Genomic DNA, 11,964 nt, shown 5'->3' with positions numbered 1-11,964 from the left:
GCTCTGCCGAATGGGAGAGCCGCAACACAAGCAATGCCCTGACAATTCTAACACTATTTCAGAAATGTTGTCTTCTGAATGGCAATCTCTCCTCTCTGCTTTAAGAAAGCCCTTCAAAGAGCTGCTGGTCTTGAAGCTCCTCAAACCAGGAAAAGGGGGAAAAAAAAATTAAAAGTCAATGTGCATTTGCAAATACAAATGTGCTGAAGAAAAAAGTCCCATTGTGTCTTCAAGACTTTTTTTTTTTGGCCCCCCCAATACACGATCTCTTCATTTTAAACTGGGAGATGAGCAACCAGCTTGCTCCTCCCACAGCCCATCAGGCAGTCTGCCACTATCTCAATGACTGCATACATGCTCTGATGCCCCACCCCAGAAGGGTGACAGACTCAAAACCCTCCGCTCTGCACCTCAAAGGAATGTAAATCCAAAGCCAAAGCATGGCAAAAACACAATGGCAGCACTGGAGCAGATGGCCTTGTGCTGCCTGCAGGAGTTAAAGATTAACCCAGAGGTGAGAACCAGGAGATGCTCCAAAGCAACAGAAGCACTCCAAGTACGTCTGCCTACAGGCCCCTGCAAAAGACACTCCACAGCCTCAACCCTCCTCCTCCTGCCCTGGCCTTCAAGAGCAACGTGGCAGGTTCCTCCAGAATGGCCTTTAGCCTTGACTTCCAGACCTCAGGTTACATGGAGGAGACGTTAGTCAAACATGATTTTGGCCTGGTTACGGACACTGATAGGATTCAGTAGGTATAAGGCAAACTGGATCATCTCATGGGTGTCTCTTGGCTTCATAAGGCATAAAGGTGTAAGAGCAGGGAATAAAGCGGCCAGGCACTGAGCAGCTTTGCCATCAAGCATCCCGGTCATCTCAAAAGTCACCGTGATCTTCAACTGCAGGGCAGGTCTGTTCAGGTGAAGAGCAGCAGCCAGGCAGCAAGAGCGTGCCAAAGCAGCCATGGAGCGCATTGCTCACCCAGAGGCAGCCATAAGCAGAAGCAAAGTGCTGAGACAGTTTAGCCAGACTAATTCCCCTTGCAGCAGTGTTTTGTCCCTGAGCAGAAACATAGCCAGGAGGTCAGTGAAGTGATCCCTGCAGAACCGAACCGTTGTGCCGAGGAAATGGCACGGGACAAAGGCAAGTCACAGCTTTCTGGATGCGAGACAAACAGAATACGATGAAGCTGCCTCACGCTTCCTCCCCTAACTTGAGATACTCTGTCATCAGTGCTGTGGACACGCAGCTGCTTTGGGTACCAAGAAGCAGTGGCTGAAGTTAAAATTTACATAATCCACAAGAATTTGGGTTAACCTCTCTCAATTTATATTCAAAGTGTCAGCATTAGTAAAAGCACAGTCAGAACAAACGTCAAATATTCATTAAAATGAACACATTAGGAGAGAGAAGAGTGACATATCCACAGATATTTCAGTTTTTTTTAAAAAAAGAGCTATAAAGTAAAGGTATCCGGGGCAGTTAGTGCACCTGGATGTATCGTACCAGGAGCAGTGTCAAATTTTCGGGGATAATTTGACCCCTCACCCCCAATGAAATCAAGTCCTGAAACAACAAAAAAAAAGAAAAGAAAGACAACCAGTGAAATTTTGACTTAAAGTGAAGGTAAGTTTCATTGCCCCCATGTACACCAGTCAGATTGTACCTGTGGATATTGTTAATTTAAAGAGATGCCTGTGGCTACCAAAATGGAAACAAAACGACCACGCATGACACAGGTGAACAGCATAGTTGCACGATAAACTTTACAGCTGTGTTGTAGTACTAGAGCAAGTTTCAGTTGTTCTGTCAGAAAAATCTTCAATTCCCCCCAACCACACTCTAACCCACTTTGTTCCACGATTCCACAAAACACCAACACAGAAAAAAAGCCAAAACAACCCACACAGAAGCCTGTTCAGACTAGACGGTTCAAACTTCCAGCACGTAGAGCTCATCCACTCCCATTCCTTTTTCCTCCAGAGACAAGCATACCCATTGCACTTAACACATGCCTACACTACTCCCTCCGGTATTTAAAACTCCATTTCTCTGTTGGCAAGAAGATGATCACTCAATCTGCTAGTGTTTTACAAAACCATGCTTAATTTTTTCCCCTTTCAAAATGGCCCTGGAAAAAACAAAAAACAAACACCAAAACACAAACCAACCAAAAAAACCCCTACACTAACATTGTGCAGTAAAAGGTATCACAGTTTACAGTACTTTATTTCTCTCTTTCCAAATATCAGTTTTTCAGCAAATACAAGAAATAAACAAGTGGTCTAAAGCAACATTAATATGCTTGTGAATGCTTCTCATAACCAAGATGTTGTATTTACTTGAATGCTCAAAAATCATGGAAAAATAGTTTTAGTTTAGTGGTGTAAGATTGCTCCATAAAAAAAAAAAAAACAACTCAAAACCAATCACTCACTCTTAAAAACTCACACAAATGGACTACTTACGATTAAGGATTGTCCCTTGCGACTCAGTCCCGTTATCACACTGCAAAATCTGAGTTCACTTGTGTCTTACAATAGTGTGCATACTTGAAACAAAAAAAAGTACCATTTTTCCAATGCAAGAGAATGTGCAAGGGCAGATCGGTGTTCACGAACTACCCAGTTCGTGAAACATTTGCTTCAAACAGGGAAGCGATGAAGATTTCTTTTCAGCTCGCTTTCTGTAACAAGGTCTCATCCTACAGCAGTTTGAGCAAGATGACCATGAAAGAGAGAATGTTCCCCATACCGAAATCAAGAGTAAGACATCTGAACTCAAAGTAATATTATCTGAAGGATGCACCAAGTATCAGGAAAACTTGCATGTGTTTATCACACTAGTTTATAAAAAAGACTTTTCCAAAGAGGCAGCATGGTTTCTGCTCGAAAATAAATGGAGGCAAGTGTTCCTTTGCCTCTTTCGGGCAACAGCATACACAAGCTCACACCAGAACAATCATCCAGCTCCCAATTTCCAATGTGGTCACTCTAACACATGCAAAGGCACCTCTGGGTGCAAAGAAACAGGGTCACTGAAATCCATCTCTGAACCAACAACCCGTTCCTCCATCCCTGAGCCAAAGACCTGCCAGAACCTCCTCACTGCAACTGGATGGACACAAAATCCACTTACCCTCCAAATACAAAACAGCGAACACACTCGTGAAGACCACTTACTTGTGCCATCATCCGGCTCAAAGCTGCCAGTGTTGTTCCACGTGTTGTTGTTGCTATTTCCGTAATTCTCATCCGTGCCAGCCGGCTCGGCATAGTCAGCTGGGTTGAAAGTTCTGTAAGAAATATGAGGATGGAAATTTTTACTCCCTCTCCCTAAGCATTTTAAAAGCAACTGTTTTTTTCAGACCATGACACATCTCAGTCTTAACAGACAGTTCTCCCAGCAGAGGGATGCTTGAGCTACACCAGCCATTCCAAATTTAAGTTAGTATGATGCAGTTTTGTCTTTATTAGCAAAAAAAGGAAAATGGGAACACAAATGACTGATGCGAACAGTACTATTCATGCACAAAGACTTTTATTTCTGCTGTGGTTTGTACCACTGAAACTTACCCCATGCCTTGGGCAGAAAATCTTCCCCCTCGCCTTCCAGAGCCACCTGTAAAATATACACACATGCACTGCTGAGCATCTCCCCTGGCTCTGCATCACTGGGAAAAGAAACATTTGAACAACATATGGAGTTCTGATGCCCAAAATATGAAAGTGGTGAGGATCCTCCTGAGTTGATGGGATTTCCAGCAGCGTCTTTATATGTATGGGAATGACCTCAGCTGGCTGGCAGCATAATTAGCAATGCATGATTCCAGGCTCAGATGAGGTTTCCAGCTGGCACAAACCATAAGTACCGGACCCCAGATTCTGATTTCTGCAGTGTGTGTCCTAAGCAACAATTCCTGAGCAGCACAGATTTTGTGGAAAAAGGGAATTTCTGCCGCTCAGTATTTAAAAACCAAGCCAAGGGTTTGCACAGCAATGGTGCTCACAGATACATACGCAAGAACAAGGAGCATTCACATTCTGTTGCTAACAAGCAATTGCCTCACCTGCCAAATAATCACCTTACCTTTTTTAACTTCCCATCTCTGCACAATAAAGCCCTATTTTTTTTCCAATTCCATGGATGGGATGGAAGAACTAGACACTGTTTCTAGCATGCTTAAGATGGGAAAGCAACATGTAGGCACTAAGTGTAAGCATAAGAACAGAAAAACCAAGTGCTTGTTTTCAGTTTGGCAATTCCGCTCATAAAGGAGGCTTCCAAACCTCATGGAGGAGACAGATACACTGACGTAATTATTCTCCTCCCACCCCCTTTGACCTCAAACCCCATGTGTACCTCGGCCTCGGCCACGTCCCCGCCTCCCTCTTTCTGTGCCTCTTCCAGAAGATCCTCCACTCTTACCACCATCTAGTCCATTCTCCTGGCCCCGAACTGAAAGACAGAACAACGCAAAGACAATTTCAGGATTCATCCTGCTTTGGGGAGGATACAAGACCAGACCTCAAAGACCGAAGCACAGTGGCTGTGTGGGAGACCACGCCGCCAAACGCTCCCATAACTTCTTTTATCTAAGGTGACGGTATTGAGGGTATCACCCAAGGAATCATCTCAGACAGGGAAGCATCAAACAGATCGCCACACACAAGGATGGTTTTCCCCTCAAAGACTTGTCTGCCCAAGAAGCTTCACTGACAGCTTTTACACAGTACAAAGTGCCCCGGTGCGCACTGTGACAGTTACGGGTGTTATTAAAGGGTAAGTCCATACACTCTCTTCCACGGCTGGCACCTCGCCCCCGCCTCGGTGGCCCACCACGTCGTCTGCTGAAATCCCGATCCCTCTCCCGGTTTTCTTTGCTTTCTTCACTGGGTTCTGTCTGTCCACTCTCCTTCTGTCCTGAGACACCCTTCTTCTTCCCGACCATTTCCCAGGAATGCTGAAGGTTTGAAGAGGGGAAAGTTAATCAATCATAGTTTGATTGATGCAAGATGCAAATACACACATATTTAAACATGCTACAGAGAATATAATGAGGGTCTCCAGAAAAATGGTTTCCAGCCAAATTTTTTTAGAAGTCTATGAGCCTACACACAGTACAGCTTTTTCCTTCAAGGAAAACTTTCTTACAGCTGACTGGCATGCAGTTTGAGGTAACAGGGGATAAGTTAATCTATTTCTGCAAAGATCTCTGCTAAATCTCTTTAAGTAGAGGGGGCGTAATACTTAAGTTCAAAGCGTAGATGAATTTACCCTGTTTTAGGGGAAAAAACCCTACCAAGTCACTGTTTTGGGGAGCCCTCAGAATAACCCAGTTAAATGTTCCAAAGTGTTCTGCAGTCAACATTTCGGGTAAGCTATTCTCTCAGATGCAGAGTGATTTAACGAAACCCCTCCCCTAAATAGCAGCTCACAGGGAGAGGAGTATCATGGAATTTATCCAACAGGCAAATTCAAGTCATCCCAAGTTCAACTGTAAGAAGTTAAGCATGCCTCCAGCTCACTGCTGCGGGCCTGCATCGGTTTATTTTATGACAGCCTGCAGTGGTTTCACACTCTTAAACTGATGCTGCACACTGTTAGAACAATTAAAAATAGTCACAAGTCATTGACAAACACCTGAAAACATAACTGGCAGACAAGTAAACAGCTGGTTTTGGATGGCAACATGCAGGGACAGTGACAAAAAAAAACCCAGAGGCACAAACTGCCTTCAAACCCAAGGCTTCTGAAGTCTCTCTCCATAGGTATCTGGCTCAGAAGGAAATTTAGGAAAATATTTACTTTGAATATTGTAACTTTAAGCCAAATTTAACCCACTGCTAAGATCATGCCAGCTTCTTTACTGTTTGAAATACTGTATGTTATGAGTAACTAGCTCAGCAGGTGAACTGTCTTCATCAGCACGAGAGTATCTGAGCAATTAGCAAGTCTGTTTCTTATCAGAAAATCCCCTTTACGGGATTGCTGCACAAGTCAAATCCAGGCCAGAAGCCGCTCCAATACCTTTGACCAACGACAGTACAGACGCTGCCTGGACTCAGCAATGCGGGTACCAGCCCGCATGCCCCCCATGGCACTGCAGGTTGGAGAAATGGCAGGCACTTGAGGGCTTTGCTCTGCCACCTCCATTTCTGCCTCTACAAATCTTCAGCAGTAGCCATGCCTTGCCCTGCATGTCTCACGCTGCTGGGTGCTTCAGCTGCTCGAATAAAGGAGGTACTGCTACATAACGCAGTTTGCTGCACACTATTCTGGATGCTATTTTCACGAGCAATGTGTTTATCTAGGAAATGCAATTGCTGTGATAGCGGAGGTTTGTCATTTAGCTAGAAGCCACTGGTTACAAGAGATGTGGAGGAAAATACAGTCACGGCAGAGCTTTGCCTCAGCAATGCACATTCATATCATCCCCCTTTCTAAAAGGATTTCCCAACAGCTATTTTGTTCAGTTGCCAATGGAAAGGGCTCTCTAAAGGTAAGGGAGAACTTACATGCGCTGTACTGAACTTGGCCAGTGCCAAAGCTAGCAAAATACCCAACACTGGGGAGCAGTTACGTTACACACAATATAGCCTGAGGTGTCCAGCTCATCCATCTATACTCAGGGATAATAATGAGAAAAAAAAAAAAGAGCTAATGTATAATATTCTGAAGTGGTATTTAGAGCCTCAGCTCCACAAAGAGTTGAGTTGGCTTCAGCCAAACCAGAGTGCTGGGAGGATACATTTGCTCAGCGGCAGTTCGGAAGGATCTGGTATTTGTAGGTTTTTCACTGGGCTGTAACAGAACTTGCATCTCTGCTGTCTTTGCCACAAAATGAATGACATCTCGCACACCAGGCAGAAGGTTCCTCCTAAGCAAGTGTGCACTCGCTCTCAGAGCTGGCTTTGGCATGCCTGAGACAGGCACCTGCGTGAGTGACAGCAGTCAAGCCTAACTCCACAAAAACCAAACAGCAAAAAGACCCTCAAAAATGCAGCATGGGCAGCAGCACACAAGACAGTCAGTGCATTGCTGAGAAGCAAATGTTTAGGACCAGAAGCACAAGACTGCATTACTGTAACAGAAAGGAACCACTGCTGACACATATCTGCCTTTCAACACAGGTCACTTGGCCCTCATAGGAAAAGGTAAGTTACTTCACACTCACAGCAGTGTGAAAGCTTATACGGATGCCACTGTACTGTCGTCAAAGTGCTTGGATTCAAAAGGAATAGGAAGTAAATGATTTATTGCATTTTCCCCTCTATTCCTTTGGGCCTGCTGGCCATGCTTGTATTCTGTGCAAGCCTACGAGAGCAGCGTTAAGAAGCCAGGACACAATCACACTTTACATGCTACTTGTGGAACTAGTCAGTCATTTTGGCTCTTGTTATCTAGGCATTACTGTATGTCTTGTCTCCAAATATGCAGTTACACTGAACTAGGCCTCACCAGATTTACAGGACCCAATCCTACCGTGTCCGGATTGCCCTCCAGCAGCACGTTGATGGCTCTGTTAACATCTCCATTGCAGTCATGCAGAGCAATCACACACTCGTCCTGGTTCTTGCCTGTGATGTCAATCAGCTGTAGAGAAGACAACACCATGGTCAGCTCGTTCCAATCCAAGGCGGCACCAAAATCTCTATGGATCTCTTTAGGAGGCAAGCAAATTAAATCCCCAACCAGAAATCCTATAAAGAAATGCCAGGGTTTGGGAGTCTCCCCAGCCTTCTCAGCTTAATTATGCACCCTCAACGAGAAGTAGCTGAGGGGGGGAAATTTCTGAATTACCATTGTTTCACCACAACCCAACCTACAATCTCCTTTTCTCAGGATAACATTGTTCTCCGCGTTCTGAAGAACACACCAGTCCAAGGAAATTCAGGGAGCAGCTAGCTGCGTCCCTCCCTCCCCCCCAGCATTCACCGTACTCTCGACATCAATCTTGCCTTCCTGTCAGGGTTCACCCTCGTTTTCCACACTCACTTGTTTCACCTTCTCCTCAAAGTCAGCGTCGTTGTGGTCCGAAATCATCTGTGCAAGTCGAATTTGTTCCGCAGTGGCCTAAAGAAATCAAATGTAGAGAGAGTCTGCAGTTAGAGTGGCAGATTTCCAACAAACCTTCCTCCGAAAGCCATACGGCTTCCCTGAGATTTCTGGAATGGAATCAATATGATGAAGAGGAGCCGCAAACATGGGTCAGAAAGAGGAAAGCTTCAGAGAGAAAGTGAGACGGAAAAGGGGCGAGCAAGGGGAGTCTGGAAGAAAGGAACATACCCCGGATGGCCTCGCGGCACCGGGTGAGCAACAATCACCTAAACTATGTCCACTTTGAGGCAGACCTTACCACCACCAGAACATCAAGACCCACTGCAGGCGGCTTCTCAGCCACTTGCGTTCATTGAAGCGAATGAGGAATTGTCAGATGGAAGTAAACCCAAATCTCAGCCCCAGCTCCCGCTCCGAGACACCGATGTGGAAGCCCCACGGTCAGTGGCCGCCCAATTAACCTGGCTCGGTGAGCAGCACCCTGCAGCACTCGTGAAGTTTGTTAGGCCAAGCCCAGCTGTGAGCATGGGGCCAGGCAGGAGTGCCAGGTCTCCACCTCCAAGCTAAGTGGTTTCCATGGACGCTGCCCTTACCTGCGGCCGCTGCTTGTGCTGTGTCTGGCTCTGTGTCTGTGTCTGCTCCCAGTTTCCCCGGGCTCGGTTAGTGCCCACCGATGTCATCATTTACAGTATATACAAATAACAGTATTTACAAGGTAGAACTCTGTGGTGGGTCAGGGGAGAAGAGAGAACAGGCTGTTAGCAACCGAAAACAAAAGGCAGCACCAAGACTGAATGATCGCGTGGGCGAGGCAGTCAGTAAAGCCATCGCAGGCCCCCACCCTCCCCACCGCTTCCCCAAAAGCCGTGGCTGGCCAGCCTACCATTTCCACATGCCTCCAAGACAAAAAGGCCACTTGTACTTCTCGAGGTTTCTCCACCGCTACCACAGTGGAGCGCTCCGAATGAAACACCTGCATCCAGGTGGGAGCAATCGGGACCCAGGAGCAGAAGTGCTTGGGGCACAGGGTTTAACGACTTGCTGCTGAAATGTAAGTGTGTAAGCAGGCATGGATTTACCATGACCAGGGCTGTAAGAGGCTATGGTGATCAACTGGAGCAAGGAATGCTTGAAAAAAGCTCTAAAAAAACTTCACTTGGAGAGCAGAACAGCTCAGAGCCTCAGACACATCAGCTACTTCCCCTTCTCCTTTCTTGCCTTCAAAGCAGGGCAGAGGAAGCAAGAACGCTCCAGTAATAAGTGGTGCTACAAGTTTGTGGGATGTTGTTTTAAAAAAATCACCGTCCTTGTAGAACTGCCCATTTTTGTTTGCTTGAATTATTCCCCAGAACTGGAAATATTAAGTTTTCTTCTACTGAGTATTCTGGATTAAAACAAAAAAAGACTACCAAAAAAGTGAACTAGATGTCAACAAAGAGTAACAGCCAGTTATATTGTTAGGTAACTGCTTGAGGCAAAAAAATCCCAGTAAGAGTTCAGGCCATGGAGTGTCCAAAGCAAGTGGAGTTTTATAACCTCACACTGGCTTTGGGGGGGAAGAGCCCAACCTGGAAGGTTAAAACGGGATCAGCACTGTGTAGTTTTATCCTGCCTATCATCTCCCAGGCACAAGGGATGCCACACACATCCCACAGCACTTGGCAGGACTTGCTACTTCTGAGCCCTCAAAAATCTCAATAATCACAAACTTCATTTTTGGATTTCATTAACAAGACTGCAACACCTTCCTCCAAAGCAGCAGGGTCTGCTCCAAGCGCTGGTGCTGCAGGCAGATGCTTGGGACAGGGGAAGGAGCCACAGACAGAGCACAAGAACAGGGAGGAAACCGGAGCAAGAAAACCCAACCTGCAGGATACGACCTGAAACGTTGCTTGCAAACACAAACGTGGCAACACGGAGCAAGACCTTGCGTGCAAAGCAGGGAAAGCTCAGAAGCAGCGTTAGCAAACAGCCCAGTAAGAACTGGGGAGTCTCTTGTCAGAGTCCATGAGCAGAGTACTCAACTGGGCTGAGAGATCTTTCCCGGAGAGCACGGAGACCCTAACGTCACCTCCACGCCGTGGCTTGATGCACACGCCACCGCTCCTGCTCCCATCAGCATCCAGCCTTCCTTTGTAGGCAAGTTTTCGAGTACAATTGCCCCCACAGGTTCCCACAAAATCTCAAAAGTTCACCCTTCAGGGCCACCCATGCCTCATGGCAACTTCAAAACACAGTTTTCCAGCTATAAAGTACCAAGGTTTCTTATCAGGAAACAATCCAAGCTACCTGTCTGGTCACCAGGAGTCTGGTCACCAAGCAGATTTAAGAGCACCAAGCCTGGGCTTCACCCAAGGCAGAGCAGACAAAGCCTCCTGGGCTACACAGCCATCCCTCCCACGCTCCACGCAGGCTTCTTCCCCACAGGATTTATTTTCACTCTCCACCACTACAATTCTTCCAGTTCTAAGTGTTTCACGCACAAACAAGTTGTCATATTAAACCAATTTGGCAGTAGAACTGCAGGCCCAGAGGGAAGCAATCCTGCGTGTTTGCAGTAACTTAATCTGCAATTTCAATAGGATACAGTTCCAGCAGTCTGCTGCCCCGAACCTTTGTGCAGTGGCTGGGCATTGTTCAACAGCTGCCACGCTCCGCTCTGCCCAGCTGCATTTCTGCCATGATTAAATCATGATTATTTTTTCTTTAACGTGCAAAAAAACCACAAGAAAAACATCTATTATAGAAATATCAGCCAGGCCCTCACCCTGCTGAGACTGTTGGCTAAGTGGGCGTCCCCACGCGCTGCACTGAGGGAAGAGGACTTGGCTGACGATAACTTATTCCTCAATCATGTAACTTTAGTAGAGTTCATGGGCAACATTTAACTGCAAATCTTGGTTATCCTGACACTTGAACTGGCCTCACACAGAAATAACAATAACATGAGTTTACCAATTCAAAGCAGTCTTCATCAAAAGTGTTTTACCTATTTTTTTTTTTTTTAAAAAGAGCAAAGCCATACATATTCACCAAAAGGGATGTAATAAAGGGCGACTCCAGCCAAAGAAAATCATGGCTGATCCACACCAGAGAAACAGTGTTAAACCAGGCCAGCGCTTACATTTGAAGACAACGGGAAAGCAATCCATTCACACAGGATTTAGGGAAAACAAGAAGCTCCACAACTAGAGGTTACAATATCTTTTCTTCAAAGAATCTGCAAGTGAACGTGACGCGCTTTGCCGTTATCCCTTTTCAGACTATACCACTACTTGCCTTCCACGTCTAGAGAGGAGAGAGTCTCGGCTACACGACAAGTGAAGTGCAGAGTCTCCAGAAAAAGAGGTGATACAAAAACGTAACAAACTGTTCATTTTATTAGAAATTTCAGGTAAGTTACAGTTTTGGAACAAGGATCTGTTGGTCACATCCACTATCCCTGGCTGTCAGACCTGCTGGCTGATGCTGGGCAAGTCCCAGCACATCCCAGCCTCAGTTTCCCTTATCTGTTAATACAGAAAATTGGTATTTCCATCCCCCTCTGACAAAGCTTAATTAACACGTGCAAAAGGCTCCAAATCTCCAAAGGAATGGACCACAGAGGGCAAAGCATTTGGAAATATTTTCCTGCAACGTGGGGCAGAATAAACACCCAAAGGAACCCAACGTGTGGGGCTGGTTTATCACCAGAACAAACACATTGTGGCTGCAAATCAAGTAACTCCCACACGTTCAGAGCACAAGATTTTGGGGGGATGCCCCCGGATATGCCACCAGAGACCCCAGTTTCACATCGATGTGCAGTGCTTTATTGGGAAGAATCACCGACCGGTGCTGCCGTCCGGGAGCACACAGGCAGAGCACCTCAAACCGGCACGGAGGCAACCGCCACGCACGGGACC

At 46.1% G+C, this 11,964-nt stretch overlaps 1 protein-coding gene across 1 annotated transcript in view; it reads right to left on the bottom strand.

The window, feature by feature from the left end:
- The window catches only part of UBAP2L (ubiquitin associated protein 2-like), a gene marked incomplete at its 3' end in the record, with an annotated part of 24,996 nt that extends 16,211 nt beyond the window's left edge, over nucleotides 1-8,785 (bottom strand). The window contains 8 exon segments of the mRNA XM_009705125.1: nucleotides 1,505-1,564; nucleotides 3,181-3,293; nucleotides 3,574-3,619; nucleotides 4,361-4,456; nucleotides 4,793-4,961; nucleotides 7,484-7,594; nucleotides 7,997-8,074; nucleotides 8,653-8,785. Of these exon segments, the coding sequence (XP_009703427.1) occupies nucleotides 1,505-1,564; nucleotides 3,181-3,293; nucleotides 3,574-3,619; nucleotides 4,361-4,456; nucleotides 4,793-4,961; nucleotides 7,484-7,594; nucleotides 7,997-8,074; nucleotides 8,653-8,742 (763 nt within the window).
- Between the last annotated feature and the right edge of the window lie 3,179 nt (nucleotides 8,786-11,964).

This window comes from Cariama cristata, unplaced genomic scaffold, assembly GCF_000690535.1.
Source record: "Cariama cristata isolate BGI_N322 unplaced genomic scaffold, ASM69053v1 scaffold6150, whole genome shotgun sequence".
Classification (NCBI taxonomy): domain Eukaryota; kingdom Metazoa; phylum Chordata; class Aves; order Cariamiformes; family Cariamidae; genus Cariama; species Cariama cristata.
This window is presented reverse-complemented; position numbering and strand designations above follow the sequence as displayed.